Source organism: Saccopteryx leptura, chromosome 5, assembly GCF_036850995.1.
Source record: "Saccopteryx leptura isolate mSacLep1 chromosome 5, mSacLep1_pri_phased_curated, whole genome shotgun sequence".
In the NCBI taxonomy this organism is placed as follows: domain Eukaryota; kingdom Metazoa; phylum Chordata; class Mammalia; order Chiroptera; family Emballonuridae; genus Saccopteryx; species Saccopteryx leptura.
In genome coordinates, this window is record NC_089507.1 from 104,138,593 (window position 1) to 104,166,104 (window position 27,512).

Here is a 27,512-nt window from a genome sequence, read left to right on the forward strand (position 1 = left end):
TCGACTCTCCGTGCGAGAGGCGGGACCTTCACGCTGATTGGTGATAACTAGCGAGGCCGCGGCGTTTGGACCGGACGCTGTGGGCGGGCGGGAACGTGAAGTCTCCGCGGTGCCTGATGGGGCTACTGGGAACCGGAGACTTGTAGCCAGTGAGGGATTACTCTTTACTGTTGCCGCCGTCTCTGCCGCCTAATGGCGGCCATCGGAGTTCACCTGGGCTGCACATCAGCCTGTGTCGCTGTCTATAAGGTGAGGAAATTGGGGGCTGGACAACGGACCTAATGTCAGCTACCCCGTCCTCTGAGTGTGGGGCCAGGTCCTTTAGTTACCTACGGCGTTGTGAACCGCGTGTGTCCGGCCTAGGAACGTCGCGCTGGGAGGAGTTACTGCGGTGAAGTTTTGAGGCTAAGGGTCGGGCGGACGTGGTCTCGTTCCCTGCGCCCCCGGAAAGTCGGCTGCGCCCTGGCGGAGGATCGTGACGACGCCGGCGCGCGGGGTCCCAGGGACGTCAGGGCCGCGGGAGGCCCAGAGGGGTCTCGGGGAAGTCGTGGGCGCTGCTGGCCGGGGGTGGGGGCGGTCCCGGGGACGTCAGGGCCGTAGGAAACCCGTGGCGGTCTAGGGGAGATGGTAGCCGCGGTTTCTGGAGTGTAGGTTTCTGGACGTTTGCCAGGAATGGGTGGGGTGGCCGCGATCTGGAATTGGAGCTGTTGATCCCGCGCAACGTGTGAAGCGAGTTAATGGTGCGTGGTCTACTGACTTGGTCTTTCTAGAAATTAAGAGAGTTTAACAAGGAGTTGTGGCCTTCCTTTCAGCAATGGGGAGGCGGAAGGTATAGTAATACTGAACTCCCCTGACACTAGTCTCGCGTTTAAATGTCAAATGGCCTGTAAGAAAAAGTCAGATTAGTCCATTCATCCTATGTAGAAAAGGAATGAAAGGTGTATTTGCAGAGGAAGGAGGAGAAGTAGGAAGGATGGCCTAATAAGAATTGTCATTATTGGGTGTAGAAAAGTTATGTTTGTCCCAATAGTTTTGACTATGCATAGAAGACAAAAAAAAAAAAAAGGCAGCTCTTCATGGAATTGTTGGCCTTATATAAAAAAATAGGAGATTAATAGTGGCAATTAAACTTACTAGTTTAAAATATTAGTAGAGTCATTTTTCTTCCCACATATATGGCAAAGTAACATTGGCCCGCATATTTCTGAATGTGTCTAATGAGACTATACATTTCATTCAAAATAACTAACGTAGTTATGTACTTTTCTCCAGGATGGCCGGGCTGATGTGGTTGCAAATGATGCAGGTGACAGAGTTACTCCAGCTATTGTTGCTTACTTAGAAAATGAAGAGGTACTATTCCCCCTCATTTTTGTGCTTTGAAATAAGTAAAAAATTCCACGCATTGTAATATATTGCTCTTTTTCAGGTTGTTGGATTGGCAGCAAAACATAGTAGAATAAGAAATATTTCAAATACAGTAATGAAAGTAAAGCAGATCCTTGGCAGAAGGTATGGAATAAAATAGTATTTTTATGAATGGTAATGAAAATGTGTTTATACATTCTTAGCGCAATGTGGAGTGAAACTAGAAACACCATTTATTTTTTTGTTGTTTTTTATGACAGAGTCATTTCAAAGAGTACCCCAGTAGACTGGGTTTGGGTTTTTTGTTTGTTTTTAATAACTAGTGTTTAGTCTTCTCAAGGATGGGATTCATTCAGACATTTGTTTCTTGCTGGCAGGTCTGTTTGTATTGATAAATGCCAACATTCCTTTAGTTTTGACAGTTTGTATCATTCAGAGGTGGTATTTGGACTTTGTACATTTTTATATTTTTTACTTGGGGAACTTCACAGATTCTGTGGGAATTTACAGAATGTCTTTACACTGCAGTCGATTTTTGCTAAATCTATTACATTTGGTCATAATTTATGTAGACACTACAGTTTTCTTCTCAGATCCTTCTGTGACACTTTCTGGGAACTAACTTTTCCAGTGGCTTACAAATTTAATCACTAGAGGAACAGCTTAATTAATGTCTTAAGTAAGAATCAGGTTAATCATCTGTTGTAACTTTAATTAAAAGATTAAAACTCCTGCTTCCCCAAACTCATGTCTCCTCAAATTATAGATTACCATAGTAATTAGGGAGTTTCATTTTCACTGGAAGAATAATGCTTGATACAGTGTTTTTAAGTTTTCAAAGTGCTTTCACATTTATTATTTTATTTAATCTTCTCAAATTCCTGTAAGCTTGGTAACCCTTCCCAATTATGGATGAGAAAATCAAGGCACATAGAAGTTAGGTATTCTTAAATTTGTTAGGGGAGTGAACTAGATAGGACTAAAGTTCAGGACTTCTAAGCCTTAGCCCAGGTTGTTGCCTTTATATGTTATTTGGTTGCAAATTTAAATAGAAATTTTCTTATGTTGATTTTAAGACTATAAATTAAATTTAATATTTATTTTTTATACATACAGATAATTTTTATTATCCCTTACATGTGTGTAGTTAATCTGAACTTGACATTTTTTCTCCTTAGGATAGCAATTCCCTAAGCCAAAAACCATAGTATTTTAGAAAGAATTCAAATTTTTATGATGATGATAAATTAATTGATGTCAGAGATGTTCAAATTATAAATTCTGAGAAAAAAGGAGGGAGTTACAGATGAATGTAAGCAGCCATGTTCTTTTTTATTGAATTTTTTATTTTGAGTATTGTAATACTGTTGCATAAAAAAAATATTGCAATAAGATGCTGTGTACAAGTGGATTTACCACTTTCTCCCAATGATAACATCTTGTAAAATTTTAGTGTGGTGTCACAACTAGATACTGGCATTGATAACAGTCAAAATATAGAACATGTCCCTAGATCTGTCTACTGATAGCCATATTTGTTTTATGCTGCTGTTTGGGGGCAGGCGGTTAGAGTGATGATGTGGTTGTCTGCTATATTATGCAGAAAACTTTGTATTACTTTAAGCTTCCTTTTCTGGCCCTAAAATTTATCTTTTAATGAAAGAATGCAATGGTGACTGACAGTCAGATGGGTAATACATAGTCACAGCATACTGCTGAGGCCAAGGTTAGTGAGGGATGAGTGCCCTTTAGACACACTGCCACACCATGGTCCTGCTAGCACTTCTCCAAAGTAAGCTGCCTTATGCTCCAGGTATTTTCCACCTCCGTCTGTCTACTTACAAGACAATGATGATTTTTACAGATACACAGTTGTACTAGATTTCAGCCTTGGAAGCATTCTGGCCTTTGTGGAGGAGCCAGTCCCCTTGTTTTCAAGTCAGTAAGTCCCTTTTTAGCCCCTGGTCCAGTGTCCATCCTGCATGAATTCCCAAAGTTGGGCTTTCTCAGTCTTGGCATCCTGCCTGTTTGTGACCTACTTACAGGTAGCACTGCTTAACTTGCTGCCACAATTATCCTTATACCCTTCCTGTAACTCTCATTCCCCTGTGGCCTTCCAGCCAGAAATTTGGTCCTTGGACCTGGCTTCTCAGCAATTATCCCTGAAAGGGAAGAATCTGCTGGCTCCTGGATATAGACTGAAAGCACCCAGAGCTTCCCCTCGCCTTCTGATTTGCACCTTGCTGCCCAGGAGCTTTCTTCAGATAGCGTTCCTTCCCAGTTCACTATGGCCAGTTCCAATAGCAGTGCTGGCATCCGGTGGTCCAGACAGGAGACTCGAACTCTTCTCTCCATACTAGGCGAGGCAGAGTATATTCAACGCCTCCAGACTATGCATCATAATGCAGATGTCTATCAGGCTGTGTCTAAGCGAATGCAGCAGGAAGGCTTCCGCCGCACCGAACGCCAGTGCCGCTCCAAGTTTAAAGTGTTGAAGGCATTATATTTAAAGGCATATGTTGCCCATGCCACAAGTGTGGGTGACCCACCACACTGTCCGTTTTATGATACATTGGATCAGCTTCTCCGGAATCAGGTAGTGACTGACCCAGACAACTTAATGGAGGATGCTGCTTGGGCCAAGCACTATGATCAGACCTCAGTGGCCCCTGACACTCCAGGGGAAGAGGGAACCAGCATTCTGAGAGCAAAAAGGACTCAGGCAGCAGCAGATCATCAGCCTGCCTTGAAAACAGTTGAGGAACCTGATGAGGATTGTCGACTGAGAGTCAGTGACCAGATGCGAGAAACCAGTGACCTTGAGGACTCCTGGGATGAATCCTCAGGTGCAGGTAATTCCCAAACGTGAAGGACTGGGGTCCCGGAGTCACTTGGTTCTAAACAGCACTATATGTTTGGATTATGTTCTTTTCAGCATCATCCTTGTTTTGGTCCCTTGCCCTTTTTAAAAAACCTAATGGTAAGATAAAAGGGCTCCAGGTATTTAAAAGCTATGACCCTAGTTAGGTAAGGTATTAAAATTCTTTAAACATAGAAGTACTTTTTAGAACCAAACTATTTTAGCGTTATTTATAATGGGTCCTTAGGCATTTATGGATATAGAGTGGTTTGGATAATTAAGTAGAAAGGGCTCAAGAAGGTAAGGGGAGGTTTTGGAGGTAATACTTCAATGGGCTAGAATGTCCAGATTAAGAAAATGCGTTTCTCCCAGTCCCTTTTGGAAAGAGGCCTTTCCAATAATGACCACAGTTTGGTAATTGTCTTTCAACTGTGCTGCTAGCTCCATGCATTCCCTGAGCAGGAATGTCCTCTCTGCAACATTGTTGCTTTGTTTTTCAGGGTGCTCTCAAGGGACCCCCAGCTACAGCAGCTCCCACCACCTTTTCAGAGGTGCAGTTGCTCCCTGTCAGAGCAGCCCCATGACCAGACTGGGTGTGTCCGGTGAGCCCAGTCCCTGCACCAGCCGAAACACTCCTGGGGTGGCCTCCACACAACAGCCTCCTCCAATGTCCTCCTCTGGAGTTCCTTATGTTTTTGGTGGGGTCAGGCCTTTGACCAATGAGCCCCCTCCAAGGTGGGCAAGACGAAGAAGGCGGTCAGTGGCCAGGACTATTGCAGCTGAATTGGCAGAAAACAGGAGGTTGGCCCGAGAACTTTCAAAGCGTGAGGAAGAAAAACTGGACAGGCTGATTGCTATTGGTGAGGAAGCCAGTGCTCAGCAAGACACAGCCAACGAGCTCCGCAGGGATGCCGTGATCGCAGTCAGACGCTTGGCGACAGCGGTGGAAGAGGCAACCGGTGCTTTTCAGCTAGGGCTTGAAAAATTGCTTCAGAGGTTAATTTCAAATACCAAAAGTTAGGAACTGATTATAAAAGGCTGTATATCCTGAACTGATAGAAGCCCAGATCCAGCACTTGCCTTTTGGTACCCTGGCTCTTTTTCCATTTCCTCAGAAAAAAGAATGGATGAGCCTAAATACTCAGAGGAGTAGGGATATCCGTGCTAGTTGCTTTTCCCAAACTTCTCCACTAACTGAAAGACTTCAGATATGTGAGAGGTGGCCTAACGGAAAACAGACGGAACCAAGTTCAGAGAGCTAGTTAGCCCGGGCTTTGTCGCCGACGTGAGGCAGTTTAGTTTACCTCTCTATACCAGTTTCCTCATCAGTAAAATGGGAACTGGGTAACATAACAGTTCCTGACCTGCCTACCTCACAGGGTTGTTGTGAGGATCAAATGGCTAGTAGATGTGAAAGGGTTAAAAGTTTAAAAGCACTATATATATGATGTGAGTAATTCACGTTTATTACCTTAGCCAACGTGAGGCGAGGGTGAGGTGCATTAGTTGACACGATATAGAATTATGGTTGTCTACCATGATTACCTCGTTGCTTGAATATTTGTTTAACTTGACTGCTTTCTGGAGTTTAAAGTCTTCGTTTCTTTTTAATTCCTCTATACTCAAGACTACCATCAACACAACCTGTTGTATTTATACCTGTCTCTCATTTTCACTGCTGTGTCTAGGACATAGCTACTAGTAATCATTCAGTAGGCAAACCATCTTTCCTTCTATTTAATAGTCTCTATAAGGATATAATTCAGAACAGATAGGGAACCACAATTGTGTGTTACGATTCACATTAACATAATGAGATATTGGTTGTTTTATAAAATATTAAATATAAGTAAATTCTTTGCATTTCATCTTATTTGGGTCCCTTACATGCATAAATATACATCTTTAAGTTTGGGTTGCCATTTGAACATCATAAAAAGAATTTGGATATCAGTTTCCCAACTGCTTTTCGCTAATTTCATTCTTTTCTGTTAGCCTTGTTTCTGTCTCGTGTTACAGAAGACAAGCCCTAGAAAACTTTCCTTCTAGGGAACTTTGCAAAGTCACTTTTTCTCACATGGTGCAGACAAAAGGTCACCTAGTTAGTGGCATATAGTGGAAGAGAACAGCTTTGGGGACAGTTGAAGGTAGTGTTAATAAAGACCACCAGACCACCTGTAGTAGATAACTTCTTTTAGGCACAAACTAAACAGATAGGTTCCGTTACCCCCCAAAAAACACACCCTTTGGGACGTAAACAGGTGTTGAGCCATACTTTTAATTTAAAAAGTTTTTCTTCAATCTAGAGACAAAAAAAATGAGCATATTGGGAGAGGTTTTATGTTTTGTAGGCTTGGGTGCTTAATGCTGGAAATACAAATAATTGAAGAAACAGAACAACAATGGAAACATACCTGGGACCATGAATAAATAGCAAGTGAGCTGCTCTGATGAGTGGGTGACAAATGTAGGGGCAGCTAGTGTAGCATACACTGGAATCTAGTTAGACCTGGGTTCTACTGTCCCAGTTACATTGACAAATCATTTGAATTGTTTTAGGCCATTATATGGAGGGATATATGTCAGTTACTACTAGATAACACTAATGTAGGTAGGTAGACTTTTTGGACAAACAGGCAAGTACTTGGTGAAGAATTAGGCATTTACTATATTAATCTGTTATGGGTAGCAAAATACAGAGGCAAGGATATATTTGAGATAAGGGAAGTGCTAAACTGGAGTTAAACTTTGAAGGTAGGTAGCATTGTAAAAAGCTAATTGGTGAAGTAACCTTAATGTGGGAATAAAACTAAAGGTAAAGGTCTTAAAGAAGTAAACAGAAAAATAGGCAAAATATAGTTGAGAGGAAGGAAGTTGTAATAAGGGAACATTGTATGAAAGAAAACAAGTCCAGAAATCCTGCCTAAGCTCTAGGCCCCACCATTACTACCTGTGTATCCTTAGGTGGGTCATATCACCATTCTGTAACTCAGGATCCTCCCCTATAAAGGGGAACTAGTAACTATGTTACCTACCTTGCAGAATGTTGTGAGGGTCAAATGAACAGAAATGTAAAAACGCCTTCACACATGGAAGGCACCATACTGTGACAGTAGTGAGAAAGACCTGTAGGACATCAGCGCTGGTGTGTGTGAGATCCAAGGACCTGTTCACTGTGCGAGAGACATTTAAGGAAAGGAGGAAGAGAAAATGGCATTGTTGTGATAAAGGTGATACAGTAGTAGGATTGATGCTCTGCCTCCTAAAAAACATTGATGTAAATGAGGTGCTATGTATACCAGCCTCCCACCACCCTTTGTTTTTCTGTTACATAATTCTAATGTGGACAAATAAAGTTTTTCCTTGTATGTAGCTATGGGTCAGTTCGCTACTTCCTGGCGCTATCCGTGATCATTTATTGTCGCCTGCATTCTCTGCTTTCTGCTTTTCTGCTAGCTAATCTCCAGGGTCTTGCCAATACGTGGTCCCAAGAGCTATGTGTGCTTTCTGCCTTCACATAAGTAATGCCCTCTTTGCATAGCAGTTGAGAAATAATTTTCCATTTCTAAGAGTTCTGTAAATTCCATAAAATATCCTTTCCCAGAAAATATTTGAGTGGTAGGTAGCCTACACATAATAGGATAAATTATCCTGATTGGCTTAAATTCTATTCTAAAGAAAACCAAGTAGTAAATATTGTGCACAGACTTTAATATTAGTGCAAAAAATTACTATGGGCACACTTTTATTTTCTTACTCTTAAAATATTTGTCCAGGATGTAGTTTAAATATTGGGTTTAGAAAAGGAAGAAAGGAGGATTCAGTGAAAAGAATACTTAACTTTGCATTGAAGATCTGGATTCTGGCCAGTACTGCCATCAGTTACCGTGTGACTTTGGGCAAACCACCTACCTATTTCCTCTCTACCAGTTTTTAGGTGATAGAGAAGAAAGTATGAGGAATCTGCAAGTGTTCAGACAAAGTTCTAGGCCAAATGAGTTGATTTTAAACCTCTTTGTCTTTATCTTATTTATAGAGAGTAGATTCACCAGATGTCAGTGACCCTTCAGCAATTGGCCATTGTTAAGTTTTAGCTCTTATTAAACATTTAAGACTGTTCTCTGAACAGGATAGACACATCCCCTAGCACAGGGGTAATCAACCTTTTTATACCTACCGCCCACTTTTGTATCTCTGTTAGTAGTAAAATTTTCTAACTGCCCACCAGTTCCACAGTAATGATTTATAAAGTAGGGAAGTAACTTCACTTTATAAAATTTATAAAGCAGAGTTACAGCAAGTTAAAGCATATAGTAATAATCACTTACCAAGTACTTTATGTCGGATTTTCGCTAAGTTTGGCAGAATAAATCTCAATAAAACAACTTACTATATGAAATCTATCTTTTTATTTATACTTTGGTTGCTCCGCTACCACCCACCATGAAAGCTAGAATGCCCACTAGTGGGCAGTAGGGACCAGGTTGACTACCACTGCCCTAGCAGGAAGGGCTTAGGGGAAGGATTTACTTCATCTTAATTTTTGGATGAATTTAAGCCAAGGATCAAACACTCCTATTTTTGCCCAAGGGGTAGAGGTACTTAAATCATACACCATCTTACTCCATGGCAGTCAAGTAAAGTGTGAACAACCACACCCTTTTTGAGAAGACCTAGGATCAAATACTGACTCTGCCCCTTAATAGCTTGTAAGTCATTGACCCTCTATGTACCTGTTACCGCTAAATTGATACCTGTCAAATTAACTCCATTTAGGTATTGTAATAAGTATTGATCAAGTAAGGTAATAAATGTGAAAACATAGTCTGAATAAGTTGGTATTACTATTTTGAGCAATTTAACACAGTAATTTTTTTCACTGCCATGCACATTTATTTAGTACCCAGTTTAGGATATTATAGAGCGATCTATTTATAGTACTGATTCATACTTATGGTATTAGGCATGCTGGTTTGACCTTAATTTGCAATCTTACCTTCTTTGTCCTTTTTATCTCAGTGGTTGGGTCTTCAGGATTACAGATGTGAGAGTATATGACAAAATCATAAATCACCCTCAAATGTATAGCATATCAATAGCAAAATCAGGACAAGTTTACTTTCAAAAGCAAAGATTAACACTGTTAATAGAGCATTGTAAATACCCATACATTTAATCCTATCATCTGAATACTTGAAGTTTTTAATATTAAGCAACTTAATTTTGTTTATATTTTTGTGTTTGTTCAGTGGTTTTGAAAAATAGAGTGTTTTTTAAAGCTTACATATGAACAATACTGATTTTAATATTTAACTATCTTTATCTTTATGGACAGCTCTGATGACCCACAGGCTCAGAAATACATCACAGAAAGTAAATGTTTAGTGAGTATGGTTCTATTATTACTTCCCTATTATACTAAGTAATTGCTAAGGTGCTAACCTATAATGTTGGTTTGGAACTTTGTATTTTTATTATAATTATTCCTTATTTAACACACTTATAATTTCCTTTATAGGTCATGGAAAAAAATGGGAAATTACAATATAAAATAGATACTGGAGAAGAAACAAAATTTGTTAACCCTGAAGATGTTGCCAGGCTGATATTTAGTAAAATGAAAGGTATTGAGCCAAGGAGAAAATCTTTTAAGAGTTCACCTTTAAAAGTTAGATATGTTTTCTTGTCCTGGGGAGAATCAGGTGATTGAGCAGATTAGCGATAAGGACACCTAAACTCTGTATCTGACTGGGCCACTAATTGGCCATGTGACCCTGGTTAAATGACTTACTTTCCCTGACTTTGGTTTCCCTATAAGTAATGTAAATGGATTGGACTAGATTAGAATTTTCAAAACTTCATAAGATGAAGTGGTCAAATGCAATGAAGAGTGAATATTATATCTCCCTCTTTAAGATTGACAGTACACTGTCAACAATATTTAGGCAGTGAGTAGGTCTGGTTTCATCACCACTTCAGGTGAGGGCTGGAGCTGAGTGACGCATTTTTTTGATCCATTTAGGAAATTTTGGAGTAGATTATTTATAAAGCTCACATTACCTCTGGAATTATGTTTTGAACTTGTGGGATATAAGGCAGCCCTGTAATGTGTTAAACTAAAATTATGCTGTTTGTCTCTACATTGACACATTAGAAGCTCATTCTCAATGAAACCAATCTAATTAAGAAGATGGTTGAAACTTTGAAGCCTAGGAGCCAGGCACTTTGGAAAGTACCTAGTTCTGCATCCACAAACTAGACCAAAACCACAAAAAGTAGTGTATGATTTAAGAGAGCAAGAGAAGAAAATCAGTAGTGTGGGACAATCGAGTGTACCGCAAAACCTTTATAGTGATGAGATCTTTGCTGCAAATTGAAAAACCTCATCACTTGGCATATTTTTGTGTCATCAGAATTTATTTTTATATTGTTTTAATATACAGAAACAGCACATTCTGTCTTGGGCTCAGATGCAAATGACGTAGTTATTACTGTTCCATTTGATTTTGGAAAAAAGCAAAAAAATGCTCTTGGGTAAGTATAATATGGTTTTATCATTATTTGCTTAGTTAAATACAAGTTTCACAACATCACCACATAGTAAAAAGTAAAATTGAATTTGAATACCTTTTGGGCAATAAAACTGTATTGTAAATATATGTCTGTGTTTTTGTAAATAGTATGGTAAAAAGTATGTTAATCATAAATTTTTCCTATCTTTTATGAAATGGCAAGAGAACATAAAATTAGATTTACTTTCTTAGCTATTTTGATTGGAAATGTTTTTAATTACGAGGTTAAGTTTTATTTTTGAATCACTTCACTTTAGTTTTATGTAATTAGGATTTATGGTAGAATTACAAAAAGTATGCAATTTTAGAATATGTTTGCAAGTATTTATTCACCTTAGACCTTAATATCTAAACAAAAAGTTGCATTTAGTTTGTGTAGGTCATTAAGCAGATGTAATTGATTATTCTAGAATGTATGCCTTTGCTTGTGGGATAGAGTTCCACAGGGGCTTTGCAAAGCATCTCAGTTGCTTCTGGGGCAGAAAATTGCTTTGTTTACTTGAATTTGGGGGATGTTTAAAACTGCGATGTTTAAAAAAATTGAAAAATTGCAAAATGTATTATAAATTTGTCTTAATCTCTTTATAAAGTTTATAAGCATGGGCGTTTTGAGAGCTTTCTTTTCCTTGTTCAATATAAGAACATGCCATTTTCTTTGTAAGAAAAAAGATTCTGAACATTATTATTTTAAATGGAAAGTGATCTCTTTCAGAATTCTATCCATTTCTTGTGTTCTGTTATCTTGCATCTAAAGCTCATTACTGCTCATGTTCTACTTAGGAAATCTTACTTGCTATTGCATAAAATCTTTAGCAGAACATTTCTAAAATGTAGACTTGAAGATGTTTGATATGAAATTCATTAAAAGCAAGTTGTCCACAGGGAAGCAGCCCGAGCTGCTGGGTTTAATGTTTTGCGGTTAATTCATGAACCATCTGCAGCTCTCCTGGCTTATGGAATTGGACAAGACTCCCCCATTGGAAAAAGGTAAAAACTATATTTGCAGCTTTAAGTTTTTCAATGCAGAGAACATTTTAGATTATAGCAATTATATTAATAGAGATTATTGTAAAATGCAGTGGTTCTAAGCCTTTGTGAATGACATAAAATTCTCAACTAAGGTTTTCAAATAGATGAAAAAGATGTCCTAGGAAAGCAGAGAAAGGACATACAAGAGGAAAGATTGAGCCTTTCTGCCCTTGAGCTTTTCTGCCCTCTTCTTCTCACCCACATTTTTTTCCTTTAATGGAGGAAGATTTGAAATTTGTAAGCCCAGCCACCTTCCAACTCAACCTAAGACATGTAGTTTTACTACCAATTTCAATTATTAAACATGTTTATAATCAGAGTGTAGTTTTATATACTAATCATCCTGACAAGAGATGGCAAGAAACCTAGGATGGGGATTTAAGAATTCTTTTGATTATGGAACAAACATACTCCTAATGTAGTTGTCAAACTTGTCTTAATAAGCCTGACACAGCATGCAATGTTAGGGAAATTAATTCTGATGTGTTAATTTTCCCTAATTGTTTTACTTCATTTGTATCTCACAGTTTGAGTAAAGAAATTAATATTCATAAGTCAGTAGGAAATTATTTTTAGGTAAACTAGATAAATGTAAAGTATCAGAAATTATGAATTTTGATACATAGGAAATTAGCTACTAGCCTTGAATATGTTTCATTTTATACGTTATTACGTATAAAATGTAGTAACTTGGATAATAACACAAAAGTTCTATATTTAATTCTCTTACAATTCACTATAATCACACATCTTCATTTGAAAAGTAGGCGTTTTAAACTCCAGTTACTCAGAAGAATACAATTTTACCAGCATGACTAAAGAAAACTAATTTTGACTTAAAATCAGAAGATCTGGTTTCTAGGCTTGATTCATCACTAAGTGATGACCATGGAAAATTTACTCATGTGAGATTTTGTTTCCTCATTTGTGGTATAAAGGGATTAAACTCGGTGACTTCTTTATGTAAGAAGTCCAACTGAGCTTTAAAATGTTGTGATTCTTTCATAACTTACGTATGTTCTGTCTTTTTTAAGCAATATTTTGGTGTTCAAACTTGGAGGAACATCCCTGTCTATCAGCGTCATGGAAATTAACAGTGGGCTATATCGTGTTCTTTCAACAAACACTGATGCTAACATCGGAGGTATACATTTTACAGAAACCTTAGCACAACATCTAGCTTCTGAGTTTCAGAGGTATTAATGGATTTGATGATATATTTTGATTGAAGTTTCCCTTTACTTTGTTTTCCCTAATTTATTTGAGATTGCTCTGCTTCAAAGGAAGATGTTTTTTCTCGATATTAGTGTCTAGAGTTAATAATGGCTATCCAGGCAGATATGGAGAAGCAGAAGCCAACCTTCCCAGTATAGTGTGCTTGGAATTTTTAATTTAGTTAAGGGATTACTAGACACTGAACTATGTGAACTTGAATCTCAAGTTTGATTTCTTAATTCTTCATGTGCTGCTCTAATGTCTCAATGAAGGAGGTTACGCAGACACTGAGTCCTCACTACCTTCTAAGCAGTTTTTAAAAGTTTATGTCTGATGTTATAGTCATATTCCATGGCATAAGTGAAGTGTTTATTTAATTACTAATCCACTACTACAAGGAATATTTTACTTTTGTTACAAGGTATAATTAGTCCATTCAAAATTTTAATTTTGTTTGGCATATCAAAAGCCAAATATATACATATATAAAGGTTATATTTTGGACGTATTGCTCTAAAAAATGTAGCTGAAACAATGTTTTCATTAGTTTGGCTAAACTGGGTAAAAAAGGTCTTGAAAAGGTGGTAATTTTTTACTTGTTAAATAAAGACCTATACCACTTTTGTTATAAAGATGTTTCAAATCAAGATAGAGCATTATTAATTTTACTCCCAGTTCCAATTATGAAATATGTGTAGAAACAAGGCCATTGATTACTATTTATCAAGCTGTATTAATAAATCTTGGAGGTAGAGGAACTATAATTTTACATATCTTGTATATGTCAAATTTCTTTGAAGAAGCACTTGTAGTTTTTTTAATGCTAGACAGATCATTTTATACCATTAAACAATGTGCTGCAGTTGTAAAGGGTGAAATATGAGACTTGACTCGGTTATTTTAACCTTCAACCTCCATTTGTCTCATTTGTAAAAAAAAATGACAGCTACTCTGCTATCTACAAGGTACACTCTGTTATTAAGGATACTGAATGCAACAATTCAGATTATTAAGTATATTGGTTATTGATTTTTCTTGAAGAAATACTTCTTTTAATTACAGAGAATTTTCTTCAGAAATTTTGGAGGATTGGATGCCAGATACTAAAACCTGGGATTAATACTGCTTTATGAGTTGCTTATTATTCTAGTAGGGATTACCCAGAGTTTAGTTATAATAAATTTTAAATTACCTAGTAATTTTTAAACTTTAGAGACTATATTTTTAATTTAGATCCTTCAAACATGACATCAGAGGAAATGCCCGGGCCATGGTGAAATTAATGAACAGTGCTGACATTGCAAAACATTCTTTGTCAACCTTGGGAAGTGCCAATTGTTTCCTTGACTCATTATATGAAGGTCAGGATTTTGACTGCAATGTATCCAGGTAAAACTGAATTTCTAAAAACTTTTATAAAACTGTCAAGTGCATTCTTATTTAGGTAATTTTCTCATTTTGGGTTTTTTGTTTGTTCACTTGAGATTTATTCGCCGTCTAAAAAAGGAGAGCTTTCTTGTCTTTATTCCTGGGATCCAGTTTTTTGTCTTAATAAGTAACTGTTGCCAAAGTAATTACGTCAGTTGTGATTGCTTGTTATTTGCAAATAGCAGTGTGTGACAGAGGCACTCTAGGTCTGTTAAAGAAAGATGACAGGAGGCTTAACTTTGAGACTTTCATATTTCTCTTAATAAATGGCAATCCCTCCTATATGTCCCATACTTCTTTGTTGCTTAAATTTGATGGGAGGCTTACACATGTTTAATGGTTGTTTCCTATAACTTAATGGTTAACACACATGTGTGGCAGCCTGTATTCTAAGTATCAACTCATTGAATCCTCAGAACAACCGAAAGAGTTATTATTGTCTTTATTTTACACATGAGGAAGCTGAAACACAGAGAGGTTTTATTACATACTTGCCCAAGCTTACATAGCTAGTAAATGATAAACCTGGGATTAAAACCAGCCAGTTTGCCTGACCAGGTGGTGGCGCAATGGGTAGAGCATTGGACTGGGATGCGGAGGACCCAGGTTTGAGACCCTGAGGTTGCCAGCTTGAGCGCAGGCTCATCTGGCTTAAGCAAAAAGCTCACCAGCTTGGACCTAAGGTCGCTGGCTCAAGCAAGGAGTTACTTTGTTTGCTGAAGGCCCGTGGTCAAGGCACAAATGAGAGAGCAAACAATGAGCCACTAAGGTGTGACAAGGAAAAACTGACGATTGATGCTTCTCATCTCTCTCTGTTCCTGTCTGTCTGTCCCTGTCTTCCCTGTCTATCCCTCTCTCTCTCTCTCTCTGTCCCTATTAAAAAAAAAAAAAAAAAAAAAAAAACCCAGCCAGTTTGACCCTAGAGTTCATACTCTAATTATTACACTACACTAAAGATTGATATTTATCTTGGTTTTGTTTGCTATGTCATCCATTGTCAAAATTTTAAATATTAATGGATTTTATGATATTCAGTAAACACAAGTATAATGTGCATGAAATTGTTTTTAATACCCATGTCTTTTATGTAATCCAAAATGTTGGTTACAAGTGATTGCACTTTTACCCAGAAAGTCCAAAGGGATAATGCTGCCTTATTTTACATTGCATATTACTGACAATAGTAATAGCGACCACTAGTAAAACTATTTAAGCCTCCCAAAAACCTAACTGGTAACTTGAAAACACAGTGGAAACTTCCATAATTATAGGATTATATTATTTTTAGGATTTCACTGACTATATTTGGTTAAATTCTCTATCAAGCCATTGTTTAACTCCCTCACTCTCCCTGGGCTTTTCTGAAGACTCTGAATCTGCATGTCTAATACAGTAGCCTCTAGTCACCTCTTGCTATTTAAACGGAAATTAATTAGAAACAAATAACAAAAAATTTCATTTCTCAGTAGCAGCAGCCACAAGTCCAGTGCTTAAAAGTCTAATGTGGCTAGTGCTCACAGAAAATTCAATTAGACAGCATTGCTCTAGCTCAGGGGTAATCAACCTTTTATACCTACCGCCCACTTTTGTATCTCTGTTAGTAGTAAAATTTTCTAACTGCCCACCGGTTCCACAGTAATGGTGATTTATAAAATAGGGAAGTAACTTTATAAAATTTATAAATAGAGTTACAATAAGTTAAAGCATATAATAATAATTACTTACCAAGTACTTTATGTTGGATTTTCACTAAGTTTGGCAGAATAAATCTCGATAAAACAACTTACTATAGTTAAATCTGTCTTTTTATTTATACTTTGGTTGCTCTGCTACCGCCCACCATGAAAGCTGGAACACCCACTAGTGGGCGGTAGGGACCAGATTGACTACCACTGGTCTAGATCTTTTAAGAGAGCTTTCAAGCTATAGCCCAAAAAATAGAAAGGTGAGCAGTGTCTTGATAATTTTTTTGTTTCCAGAATTCCTAACTTAGTGTTGAGTTTTTCCAAGAAGTCAGTATATGTTGGCTTATTAATATCAGTTATTAAGAAAGAAATAGAATTTATAAATTTTTATTAGGAAATTTTGCCTTTATCACAAAGATTGCTACCATAAGGTATGTTCAGTATCTGTCATCTACATCTAAGAAGTTCAGTATAAAATTAGGGAGTACATTCTTTTTTTTTTTTGTGGCAGAGACAGAGAGAGTCAGAGAGAGGGACAGATAGGGGCAGACAGACAGGAGGAAGGGAGAGAGATGAGAAACATCAATTCTTTGTTGCGGCTCCTTAGTTGCTCATTGATTGATTTCTCATATATGCCTTGACGGGGTGGGGTGGGGGGGTTGTACAGCAGACCTTGGTTCGAAGCTGGTGAGCCTTTCTCAAACCGGATGAGCCTGCGCTCAAGCTGGCAAGCTCGGAGTCTTGAACCTGGGTCCTCCACATTCCAGTCCAACGCTCTATCCACTGCGCTACTGCCTGGTCAGGCGGGAGTACATTCTTTATGAACATAGATTGGTCTTAAAATTATATGCTAGCATTCAGGTTTCTTAGATGGTGCCAAAGAGCTAAATTTAAGTATGATATGGTCTCAGATTATAAAGAAAAATAGTGAGAAATAATTTTTAAACTTTTAACACATAAATATATCAAACACTTCCAAATGATGGTTTGATTTGAATCAATAAGTTTATTGTTGGAACTGCCATACATTCAGTCTCTGTTTTCAGGTTTTAGAAAACCTATAAGTAGACCCTGGGTAAAAATCTCCAACCTGAATTTGATCTTAAATGTCTTCATACATTTGTAGATAAATAATTTAGATTTTTTTTTTCCTGTGGTATTACATTGTTAGGTTCTAAATATCCTATTATGATTATAAACCTGTTCTTAAGAGAACTGTCACATTAGGTTTTGGCATTACTCTTCACAAGAAAAAGATGTTTTGTTTAATCATAATACTGTAAGCTTTTTTTTTCTTAGTCTTTCTCTTGTGTGTTTGTTTGTGTATATACAGAGCAAGATTTGAACTTCTTTGTTCTCCACTTTTTAACAAATGTATAGAAACAATCAGAGCACTTTTAGAACAAAGTGGATTTACAGCAGATGATATCAACAAGGTAATTCTTTATTTACTTTATATATATTAGGAGTAGTTTCAGACTTGGTATTTAGGAAATAGCACCTCGGTACTGAAAGAATATTTTTATGAATTTAAATATTTTATGAGCTTATGTTAAAGAATAAGGAAAATTGAATAAAGTTTGATTAATGGCTCTAGTTACATATATCAGTTTTCTAGCAAAAAAGAATAATTCCTTTCCAGTATATTTTTTAATATGTAAGCAATGAGTGACAGGTATTTGAATGTTAGGCACTATTTCTAAGTGTTTTATATGGATTAACTCATTGACTTCTCACCAACAACTCTATGAGGTAGGTGCTATTATATATTTCCATTTTATAAATGAAGACCAGGGTGCAAAGAGATAAGTAGTTTCCTGGCAAGCATGTGGTTAGTGGTAGAGCCAGGATTTAACTCTGTGTAGTTCCTGAGTCTGCCTGTAACCAGTATACCATACGGCTCCTCCCCACGGGCATAAGAAATATATTGAAATCAAATATGAGAAAATTAAAAATACACAGTCTATATTTTTATACTCATTTTATGTAGGACCACAAGATTTTAGAGAAGACTTATTTTGACTAACCTCCAAAGCAGATCTGTTCGGGAACTTTGCCAAGGCAAACATGCTTTTCTTTTTTCCTTTGACTCCCTCAGCTGGTGTTTCTCACCCCCTGACCTAGGATTAGGCTGATACTTTCTCTCATTTCACACGTAATGCTGCAGAGGCCTAGTTTCCATCAGTTGTTTCTCTCTCCTGATATACTGTGCTTTGAGAACATTTGTGAAAAAAACTGAAATAAAAAGTGATCATTGATTATTTTCCTTCTTGGGTTACCTATTTATTTGATATTCAGAATACCTATGGAGTTTTAAGTGTTAAATGTATGGATTAATGAGGAAACTAAGGTATTTTTAAAGGAGCAATTTTACTTTATTTAGCTTTATTGAGGTATTGATAAAGTGTACATTAGATTTGATATACATATAGATTGTGGAAGGATTCCCACCATCAAGTTAATTAACACATCTATCACCTCATATATTTACCTTTGGGGAGTGAAAACACTTAAGTTCTATTCTTTTAGCAAATATCAGTTGTACAATACAGTGTTGTCAACTGTAGTCAGTCACTATGTTGCACCTTAGATCCTTAGACCTTATTCGTCTTATAACTGAAAAAGTTTGTATACTTTTACCAACCTCTCCCTAACCCTCCACTCCCCAGCCCCAATCACTTTTCTACTATCTGTGCCTATGAGTTTGACTTTTTCCCCCACACATAAATGATACCATGCACTATTTGCTTTTCTCTGTCTGACTTATTTCACATATTGCATTGTGTGTATTTTTGTGTATATATATATATACACACATACCTACACCATGTTTTCTTAATCCATTCATATATCAGCAGACACTAGGATGTTTCCATACTGAATAATGCTTCAATGAACATAACAGTACAAACTTCCCTTTGAGATAGTGATTTTGTTTCCTTTGGATATATACCCTAGAAGTGAGATCTTACGGTAATTCTGTTTTTAAAGTTTTGAATTTCCATACTGTTTTCCATAGTGACTGTACAAGTTTGCATTCCTAATAGTGTACAAGGGTTCCCTTTTCTCTACATACTTGTTAACAATATCTTATCATCTTAATAATAGTCATCCTAACAGGTATGAGGTTTTGATTTGCATTTTCCTGATGATTAGTGATGTTGAACACCTTTTCATGTATCTGCTGGCCACTTGTATCTCTTTCCTGAAAATGTCAATTCAGGTCTTTCGCCCATTTCCTAATTGGATTTTTTGGAGTTTTTTGTTTGTTTGTTTGTTTGTTTTTGTTATTGAATTTATATATTTCTTATATATTTTGGATATTAACCCTTTTTCAAATATGTGGTTTGCAAATATTTTCTCCTATTACACAGTTGGCTTTCTCATTTTGTTACAATTTCATTTGCTCTACAGTTTTATACTTTAATGTACTTCCACTTACTGATTTTTGCTTTGAGTGTTAAAAACCATCATTGCCAAGACCAGCGTCAAAGAGCTTATCCCTGTGTTTTCTTCTAGTTTTATGGTATCTTACATTCAAGTCTAATCTATTTTTAGTTGATTTTTGTGAATTGTGTAAGATAGTGATACAATTTTATTTATTTTTTTGTTCTTTGTATTATTTAATTTTTCCAATATTTTTTATTATTAATTTTAATGGGGTGACATTGATAAATCAGGGTACATAATGTTAAGAGAAAACATCTCCAGGTTATTTTGACATTTGATTATGTTGCATTCCCATCACCCAAAGTCAAATTGTCTTCTGTCACCTTCTATCTGGTTTTCTTTGTGCCCCTTTCCTTCCCCCACACCCAGTAACCACCACCCTCTTGTCCATGTCTCTGAGTCTCATTTTTATGTCCCACCTATGTATGGAATCATATAGTTCTTAGTTTTTTCTGATTTACTTCTTCTAATCCATAAACATGGACTATCTTTCCATTTATCTGTGTCTTCATTTTCTCTTCTCAGTGTCTTACAGTTTTTGGCTTACTGATCTTTCACCTCCATAGTTAAATTTATTCCTAAGTATTTTATTATTTGAGATGCTATTGTAAATGGGATTGTGTTCTTAATTTCTCTTTCCATTAATTTATTGTTAATGTGTAAAAATAATTTAATTTTTGATTGGTATGAACTTACTATTGCCATTCAGTTCATTGTTTTCTGCTTGTTTTTTAGTTTGTTTCTTTCTTGCCTTCTTTTGTGATTTGATGATTTTTCTATAATCATGTGTTTTGATTCCTTTCTCTTTATCTCTTATGTATCTACTATAGGTTTTTGGTTTGTGGTTACCATGAGTTTACATAAAACATCTTAAAATTATAACCTATTTTAAGCTGATAACTTTGAACATAGAAAATCTCTACATTTTTAAACTCCCCCCACATTTTTATGTTTTTAATGCCACAATTTATATATTTTATATTGTGTATCCATTAACAATTTATTTTTAATTCCTTTGTCTTTTAATCTTTATACTAGCGTTGTGATTTACCCACCATTGCAATATTAGAGTACTCTGAATTTAACTGAACATTTTTACCTTTATCTATTAGTTTTATACTTGATGTGTTCTCATGTTACTACTAAGCCTTTTTCTTTCGACTTGAAGAACTCCCTTTAACACTTTTTGTAAGGTCAGTCTAGTGGTGATGAACTCCTCCAGCTTTATTTGAGTGTACAACGCTTTATGCTCTAATTCTAAAGGACAGCTGCTGGGTATAGTATTCTTGGCTGACAAGTTATTTTTCTTGTAGCACTTTGAAGATCTCTCATCTGGCTTGCAAGATTTTTGTTGACATATCTACTTATAGTTTTATGGGATTTCCCTTGTATGTACCAAGTTGCTTTTATCTTGCTGCTTTTAAGATACTCTTTTTCTTTTATTTTTCCTTAACTTTTTTGATAATGTCATTATAATGTGCCTTAGTGTGGATCTCTTTAAATTCATCTTATTTTGGTACTTCTTGGACTTAGTGGATTGGGAAATCTGTTTCTTTCCCCAGTTTATGGAAGTTTTCAGTCATTTCTTTGAATCAGCTCTCTGCCCTTTACTATCATTCTCTCCTCTTGAGACCCCAATAATGTATATATTGGTTCATTTATTTTTCTCCTATAAGTCCCTTAAGCTATCGTAATTCTTTTTTATTCTTTTTTGCTCTTCTGAATGGATGAATTCCTCTGCCCTGTCTTTGAGTTTTACTGACCCTTTCTTTTGCTTGGTGTAGTTTACTGTTGAACCCCTCTGTTGAATTTTTCAGTTCAGCTACTGTAATCTTCAACTATGATTTTTATTTGGTAATCCTTTATATTTTCAGTCTCTTTGCTGAAATTCTTACTGTGTTCATGCATTACTTGCCTGACTTCAGTGAACATCTTTATTACTGTTATTTTGAACTCTCAGGTAAATTGCTTATCTTTGTTTCATTAAGATCAGCTTCTGGAGATATATTTTGTTATTTTGTTTGGAAAATATTTTTCTGTATCTTCATTTTTCTTGATTCTCTTTGTTGGTTTCTATGCAATACAGAAAACTGCCACCTCTCCCAGATTTGACAGACTAGTCTTGTGTAGGAGATGAACCTTGTCAATCAGCCCAACCCAAACACCTTGTTGCCTCAAACCTTTTTGTATGTCTAAACTGCCATCTTTGTTCTCACTTGCGCTTAGTAGTTGAGGGTGTGCCAAGACTGTCCCAAAGACAAACATTGCAGTCAGCACCTAGACACGGGTTGATGAGAAGCCAGATCCTCAAGCAGCAGCTATGAACGTATGTAGTCAAGCACCTTCCAGGAGAAACTGGAAAACTGGTGTTTTTGAGCCCAGGTGCATAACCATGGGTATAAGATGCTCCCTCCCTGATAAAAAGAAAAATAAAGTATTTCCTTGTTTGCTATAATCCTATGGGACTTGTGAATGCAAGCATATTGGCTATCAGCCAGATGATTTAGTGGACAAGCTTATAAAGGAGCAATTTTATATGAAGTTTTTCAGAGACAATGATATATATGTATATATGTTTACATGGTAGATATAACAAAATAGTGTTAAAATAATGGTTTCTTATATTTTACCATTACATATGATAAAGGTAGGCCAGCCTATTACACTAATATTGAGAAAAAAACTGAAAATAAAAGTATTTTTATTTTCTAGGTTGTCCTTTGTGGGGGATCTTCTCGAATCCCAAGGCTACAGCAGCTAATTAAAGATCTTTTCCCAGCTGTTGAGCTTCTAAATTCTATCCCTCCTGATGAAGTTATCCCTATTGGTGCAGCTATGGAAGCAGGAATTCTTATTGGGAAAGAAAACCTTTTAGTAGAAGACTCTTTTAAAATAGAGTGTTCAGCCAAAGATATTTTAGTAAAGGTATGTTTTGCTTTTCTTTTCCATAAAAATGGCATAAATATGATGCCATAAGTTTTTATGCATACCATGTTTTACAATAAAATTCTGTATAGTGGTAAAATTTTTTAATCTATATTTATAACAATGTATTTATGTATTCTTTAAGTTAGTATTTAACATTAATTTTATAACTAAATGTAAATTTAATTATAAATTTCTAATACAGGTAGAGATATATACAGTATTTTAGTTTATTTTTGAAATAGGTTAGGATTAAGGATCATTTCTATTTTCTTATGTCTATCTGTAGTTTGCAACAATTATCAGCAAGGAATATATATTACATTTTTAATAGCAATGATTTTTTCATAATTGTAACAATAAATATCAAGGGATATGCATATTATTTTCCTGCTTATTAGGGAGTTGATGAATCAGGAGCCAACAGTTTCACAGTACTGTTTCCATCAGGGACTCCCTTGCCAGCTCGAAGACAACACACACTACAAGCCCCTGGAAGTATATCTTCAGTGTGCCTTGAACTCTATGAGTCTGAGGGGAAAAACTCTGCAAAAGAGGGAAACAAGTTTGCACAGGTGACTCCATAAAATTGGATTATGAATTAGTCACATGAAACTGTTTAGCTTTTCTTTCTAGATTAGACTCAGTTTAATATCAATTAATAGAAAATGTATGTAAGTCATCTAACACATTTTTAGGAATGAATTACTTCTACGTTACTTATTTGTTTCTGTAAAGGAAGAAGAAATAGGCAATTTTAATTTGAAAGAGTTACAGGAAAATAACAAAATACAATTCAAATTTATACTCTTTCTCTTTGAGCTCTTGACCCTCCTTGGTGACAAGGTGTGTAGCAGAAGAAATCACATTTTTTGTTTGCTAAATGCCAGGTGCGTTCTAGGCACTTCACAAACATACTCTCAAAATGCTGTGAGATAGGCAATTATGTGCATTTTATAGATGATTAAGAAATGGGCTTATGTAGTTAAATACCTTGTTATTTTCTTGGATGAGCTGTTTTATTCTCAAGTTGGTTTTATACCTGGGCTCGTGCTTTTGCCTTTAAACTGTGTTGCCTCTAATAAGGATAAATTTGCTTTTCAAAAATACCATATGTATATTACATGCTGTATGGTTCTCTGTATCCTTTTAAAAAGAGTGAGAGGAGCCATGTTATTTGCTTAAAACATGCCCAAGAAATATTTGCCTTAAAACATCCACACAGAAGGACTGCAGAACCATCTTTACAGTATGGTATACAGTAATTTGTATTACAATAAAAAGGTTGAAAGCATGGGTCTACATGAGGGGAGAGGTATTTAGGTAGATGTATGTACAATAGTTAGATGTCCATGCATGGATACAGAAAATATCTATAGGTATTTGAACTGTATTCAAAAACCTTAACAATGGGTAGGTTTGAAGATACCAAGAGGGTTAGTTTACTTTTTAACACTTTATACTGAGTTTTTTATAAATAATACAGGACATGAGCATTAATTTTATGTAAAAATAAAACAAATATAGGTAACAAAAGGAAATGTATATTTTTAGCTTTTTATCTATTTTCTGATTTCAACAAAAGAATAATGAAAACACAGACATATATAACATGTTTGGACTCCACCTCAGGCTTAACATCTTAAAATCTACTGGAATAGTGCTTCTCAACTAGTCAAGTTTTCAAAAGCTTGTCAGAGTGTTTTTGTTGTGTACTACTCTGTAAGCATTTTCCTGTGTACCAGATTTCTATCCTCAGGTGGCAGTCTTGGTATGCACTTATCTTCTGTCTTATACATTACTTTTCTCTTTACATATTACTCTGTAACTACTATCAGTATATGCGATGTGTGTGTGTGTGTGTATCCTGTATATCCTATACACAGATGCCAGAAGAAGAGTTAGTCATATGCACTGAATTTGGAAAGAGAATCTTTTAAAGAACCTACTGTTCTAACCTCCTCCTTTTCACACAAGTAAAGCAAGACACTTAGTACCTTGCCTAGAGGCATAAAGCTTGATAATGGCAGAATCTGGAAAGTTACTTCCAAACTTGGTTTATTGTTTTACCTTTCTTTAGGAAACAAGAATTTTATAGCAAATTCACCTCTAACTTACAGATGTAATCTTAGCTGTACAAAAGAATTTGCCACAGGTTTCTTTTAAATAGGTTTTTCTAGTGTATTTAATAAAACATTTGAATTTTTTAAGGTATAGAAGGCTTACCAAAATATAATTTACATGTTACTGACATGACTTCATTACTAAAAAGAAAATTATCTATATTTCCTGAGATAAACAGTACTTCATAGGAACAATCATTTTAATCTAGGACATGACATTTTAGAGGGACAAATAATACTAGTTATCTTCTATGCCCTCCTGGAGGAGACATTTCATTTTATAGTTAAGAAAGTTTTATCCTATTCTCTGAATTTTGGTAAGTGTTAGGAGAATTGAAAACTGCCCTATTTTAAAAGTTTTGTTTCAGTGATTAGTATTTGGTCCATTGGAATAATTGATGCATGCGTTTATTAATGTGTCAGAGTACTGAATCATCCTTGTGTTATTTTTGCATAAACAGGTTATACTACAGGATTTAAATAAAAAAGAAAATGGATTACATGACATATTAGCTGTTCTTACTATGAAAAGGTAAAAAATTAAACTACTTCTGATGATAAGAAAATTTATCTTGAGACTTGACCTTTTTTGTTGGTTTATTGCTTCTTCACCGATTATTCTGAGAAAATCATTTAGTAAAAACTTACAAAGATTTTATTAGTGATTTATATTTTTTACCCTGAAGAATTACTGTATTTTACAAAGAAAACTATATCTCAGGTCATTTGCATTCTGAATTTTTTAATGAACGCTTTAATTATTTTGGGTGTAGTAAACCAAAAACCTGGTTTGTGCAAGTTAGGATATAATTTTTATTAATTTTAAATATAATTTTATGAGGTTTACATAATTAATATTATTTGTCCTATGAAAGGATAAGTTTATTTCATTATTGCTACAGAAAAATCTCTAGGGGCCCTGGCCAGTTGGCTCAGTGAGAGCATCGGCCCAGCATATGGACGACCCTGGTTTAATTCTGAGCCAGGGCACACAGAAGAAGCAAGTATCTACTTCTCTCTCCCCTTCCCTCCCCCTACTCTCCTGCAGCCAGTGGCTCTATTGCAGGGGTCCCCAGACTTTTTACACAGGGGCCAGTTCACTGTCCCTCAGACTGTTGGAGGGCCGGACTATAAAAAAAACTATGAACAAATCCCTATGCACACTGCACATATCTTATTTTAAAGTAAAAAACCAAAACGGGAACAAATACAATATTTAAAATAAAGAACAAGTAAATTTAAATCAACAAACTGACCAGTATTTCAATGGGAACTATGCTCCTCTCACTGACCACCAATGAAAGAGGTGCCCCTTCCCGAAGTGCGGGGAGCCAGATAAATGGCCTCGGGGCTGCATGCAGCCCGTGGGCTATAGTTTGGGGACGCCTGCTCTATTGGTTCGAGTGTTGGCCTGGGTGCTGAAGATAACTCAGTTGGTCCAAGCATGTCAGCCTCAGGTGCTAAAAATAATAGCTCAGTTGATTTGAGCATTGGCCCCAGGTGGGGGTTGCCAGGTGGATCTCAGAGTACATGTGGAAGACTTTCTCACAATCTCCCCTCCTCTCACTTAAAAAAAAATCTAGGAAATAAATTACTCATTAAATCCAGCTATTACCATTTTCCTGAGACCAGTTTATTCATAACATTCTGTCTTGCAAGTAAATCATTTGGAAATTAACATTTGGGACTTCATTTCATAGATCATACTTGGCAAATATATTGAATTTATTAGGATAGGTTTGCCTTACCCTCAGCTTGAAAACAGCGTGATGTGTCTTGAGCTTGAATAAAGTCTTAAACTTAAGATCTTTAATATCATTGTGGGTTTTTAAGGAATATAATTTTTGTCTCAGTGGTCTAGGAGGAAAATTTTAAAAACAACTCCCTAATTAAAGCATATAATACTAAATTTAAAGACACTGAAATTTGTATTTCTTTCTTGTCTTTACTACTCTTCTTTCAAAAATAAAATTATCTCTTGTTTATGCAAAGCCCTCAAGTAACTTCTTAAGGACTTTCTGTTTTTATAAAATGAGCTTATGAAGTGTTATTTTTGTTCATATAGGGATGGATCTTTACATGTGACATGCACAGATCAAGAGACTGGAAAATGTGAAGCGATCATTATTGAGGTGGCATCTTAGTGTTTTAAAAAAAACATGAATTTTTTAGAATTTACATATCAACATTATTTGGTTTTGTTTATAAGTAATGTTTATATTAAAATACTTTTGATGAACTGTATAATCTATGTTTCTATTAAACTACAACATTGATAAATGTTGCAAACTTTTTTGTTTTCCATTTAAGATGAATCATTATTAGTGGGAAATAGAAGGAACTTTTTCTATCACAAAGCTATTTAGAATAAAATTGAGTGAATTAAAGGACACTTTACTGGGAATTTAATATTGTGTTCTTAAAATTGTTTTGTTTCTAGAACTTCTAATTTTAAGAAGCCTTGTATTCTTATTTGTTAATTAACTACGAGAACAATTGAAAAGTCTTTGGTATTAAATGAGAAAGAAATTTCAGAACCATGTTCAAAGTAAGATACCATTTTTGATTAAAGAAAAAAGTAAACTCATAAACTCAGCAATTATATATAGATACACATGTGACAGAAAAAAGTCTAGAAGGCTAAACAGCAAACTTTAAACAGTGGCTTCTTTTGCAAAGGGAACTATAGGGGAAGTACTTTTACTTTTTCTTTTGATAAGTTTATTTTGATTTTTCCGTCTTACAAACAAACATTGTTTTCTTTTGAAATAAAAACAATTTTTTATTTTGAGGAAAAGGGATAGCTGCATTCTGTTCATCAGAAAACATTCACTAGGGCATTGAGATCCTCAGTGGG

At 35.8% G+C, this 27,512-nt stretch overlaps 2 protein-coding genes across 4 annotated transcripts; both read left to right on the forward strand.

Annotated features, from left to right (window-relative positions):
* Nucleotides 1-94: 94 nt before the first annotated feature.
* Nucleotides 95-27,508, forward strand: HSPA14 (heat shock protein family A (Hsp70) member 14). Of its 2 annotated transcripts, none has more exons than XR_010751499.1 (14): nt 95-249; nt 1,273-1,353; nt 1,430-1,512; nt 9,564-9,612; nt 9,747-9,852; nt 10,672-10,762; nt 11,683-11,787; nt 12,864-13,025; nt 14,278-14,433; nt 17,491-17,593; nt 22,320-22,532; nt 22,983-23,107; nt 25,117-25,187; nt 26,721-27,508. XR_010751499.1 is itself a non-coding variant. In XM_066384520.1 (14 exons), exons 1-14 carry the CDS (start codon nt 193-195, stop codon nt 26,797-26,799), a joined length of 1,530 nt encoding a protein of 509 aa, XP_066240617.1. In that variant the 5' UTR covers nt 95-192; the 3' UTR covers nt 26,800-27,151. The 2 variants fall into 2 exon arrangements, 1 of the variants encoding a protein (XP_066240617.1); XM_066384520.1 differs by having other exon boundaries at nt 22,934-23,107; nt 26,721-27,151.
* On the forward strand, nt 1,298-7,600 carry MSANTD7 (Myb/SANT DNA binding domain containing 7). Of its 2 annotated transcripts, none has more exons than XM_066384521.1 (4): nt 1,298-1,353; nt 1,430-1,512; nt 3,489-4,220; nt 4,729-7,600. In XM_066384521.1, the coding sequence occupies exons 3-4, from the start codon at nt 3,656-3,658 to the stop codon at nt 5,247-5,249; spliced, it is 1,086 nt and encodes a 361-aa protein (XP_066240618.1). In that variant the 5' UTR covers nt 1,298-1,353; nt 1,430-1,512; nt 3,489-3,655; the 3' UTR covers nt 5,250-7,600. The 2 variants fall into 2 exon arrangements, with proteins under 2 accessions (XP_066240618.1, XP_066240619.1); XM_066384522.1 differs by having other exon boundaries at nt 3,489-4,214.
* Nucleotides 27,509-27,512: the final 4 nt, after the last annotated feature.

Excerpts from the sequence above, each read along its gene's own strand:
- HSPA14 (XM_066384520.1), top strand. The coding sequence starts at position 193 with ATGGCGGCCATCGGAGTTCACCTGGGCTGCACATCAGCCTGTGTCGCT. Across the intron at positions 22,533-22,933 it reads CCAAAGATATTTTAGTAAAG|GGAGTTGATGAATCAGGAGC; the intron begins GTATGTTTTGCT and ends CCTGCTTATTAG. Across the intron at positions 25,188-26,720 it reads GCTGTTCTTACTATGAAAAG|GGATGGATCTTTACATGTGA; the intron begins GTAAAAAATTAA and ends TTGTTCATATAG.
- MSANTD7 (XM_066384521.1), top strand. The coding sequence starts at position 3,656 with ATGGCCAGTTCCAATAGCAGTGCTGGCATCCGGTGGTCCAGACAGGAG. Across the intron at positions 4,221-4,728 it reads GGATGAATCCTCAGGTGCAG|GGTGCTCTCAAGGGACCCCC; the intron begins GTAATTCCCAAA and ends TTTGTTTTTCAG.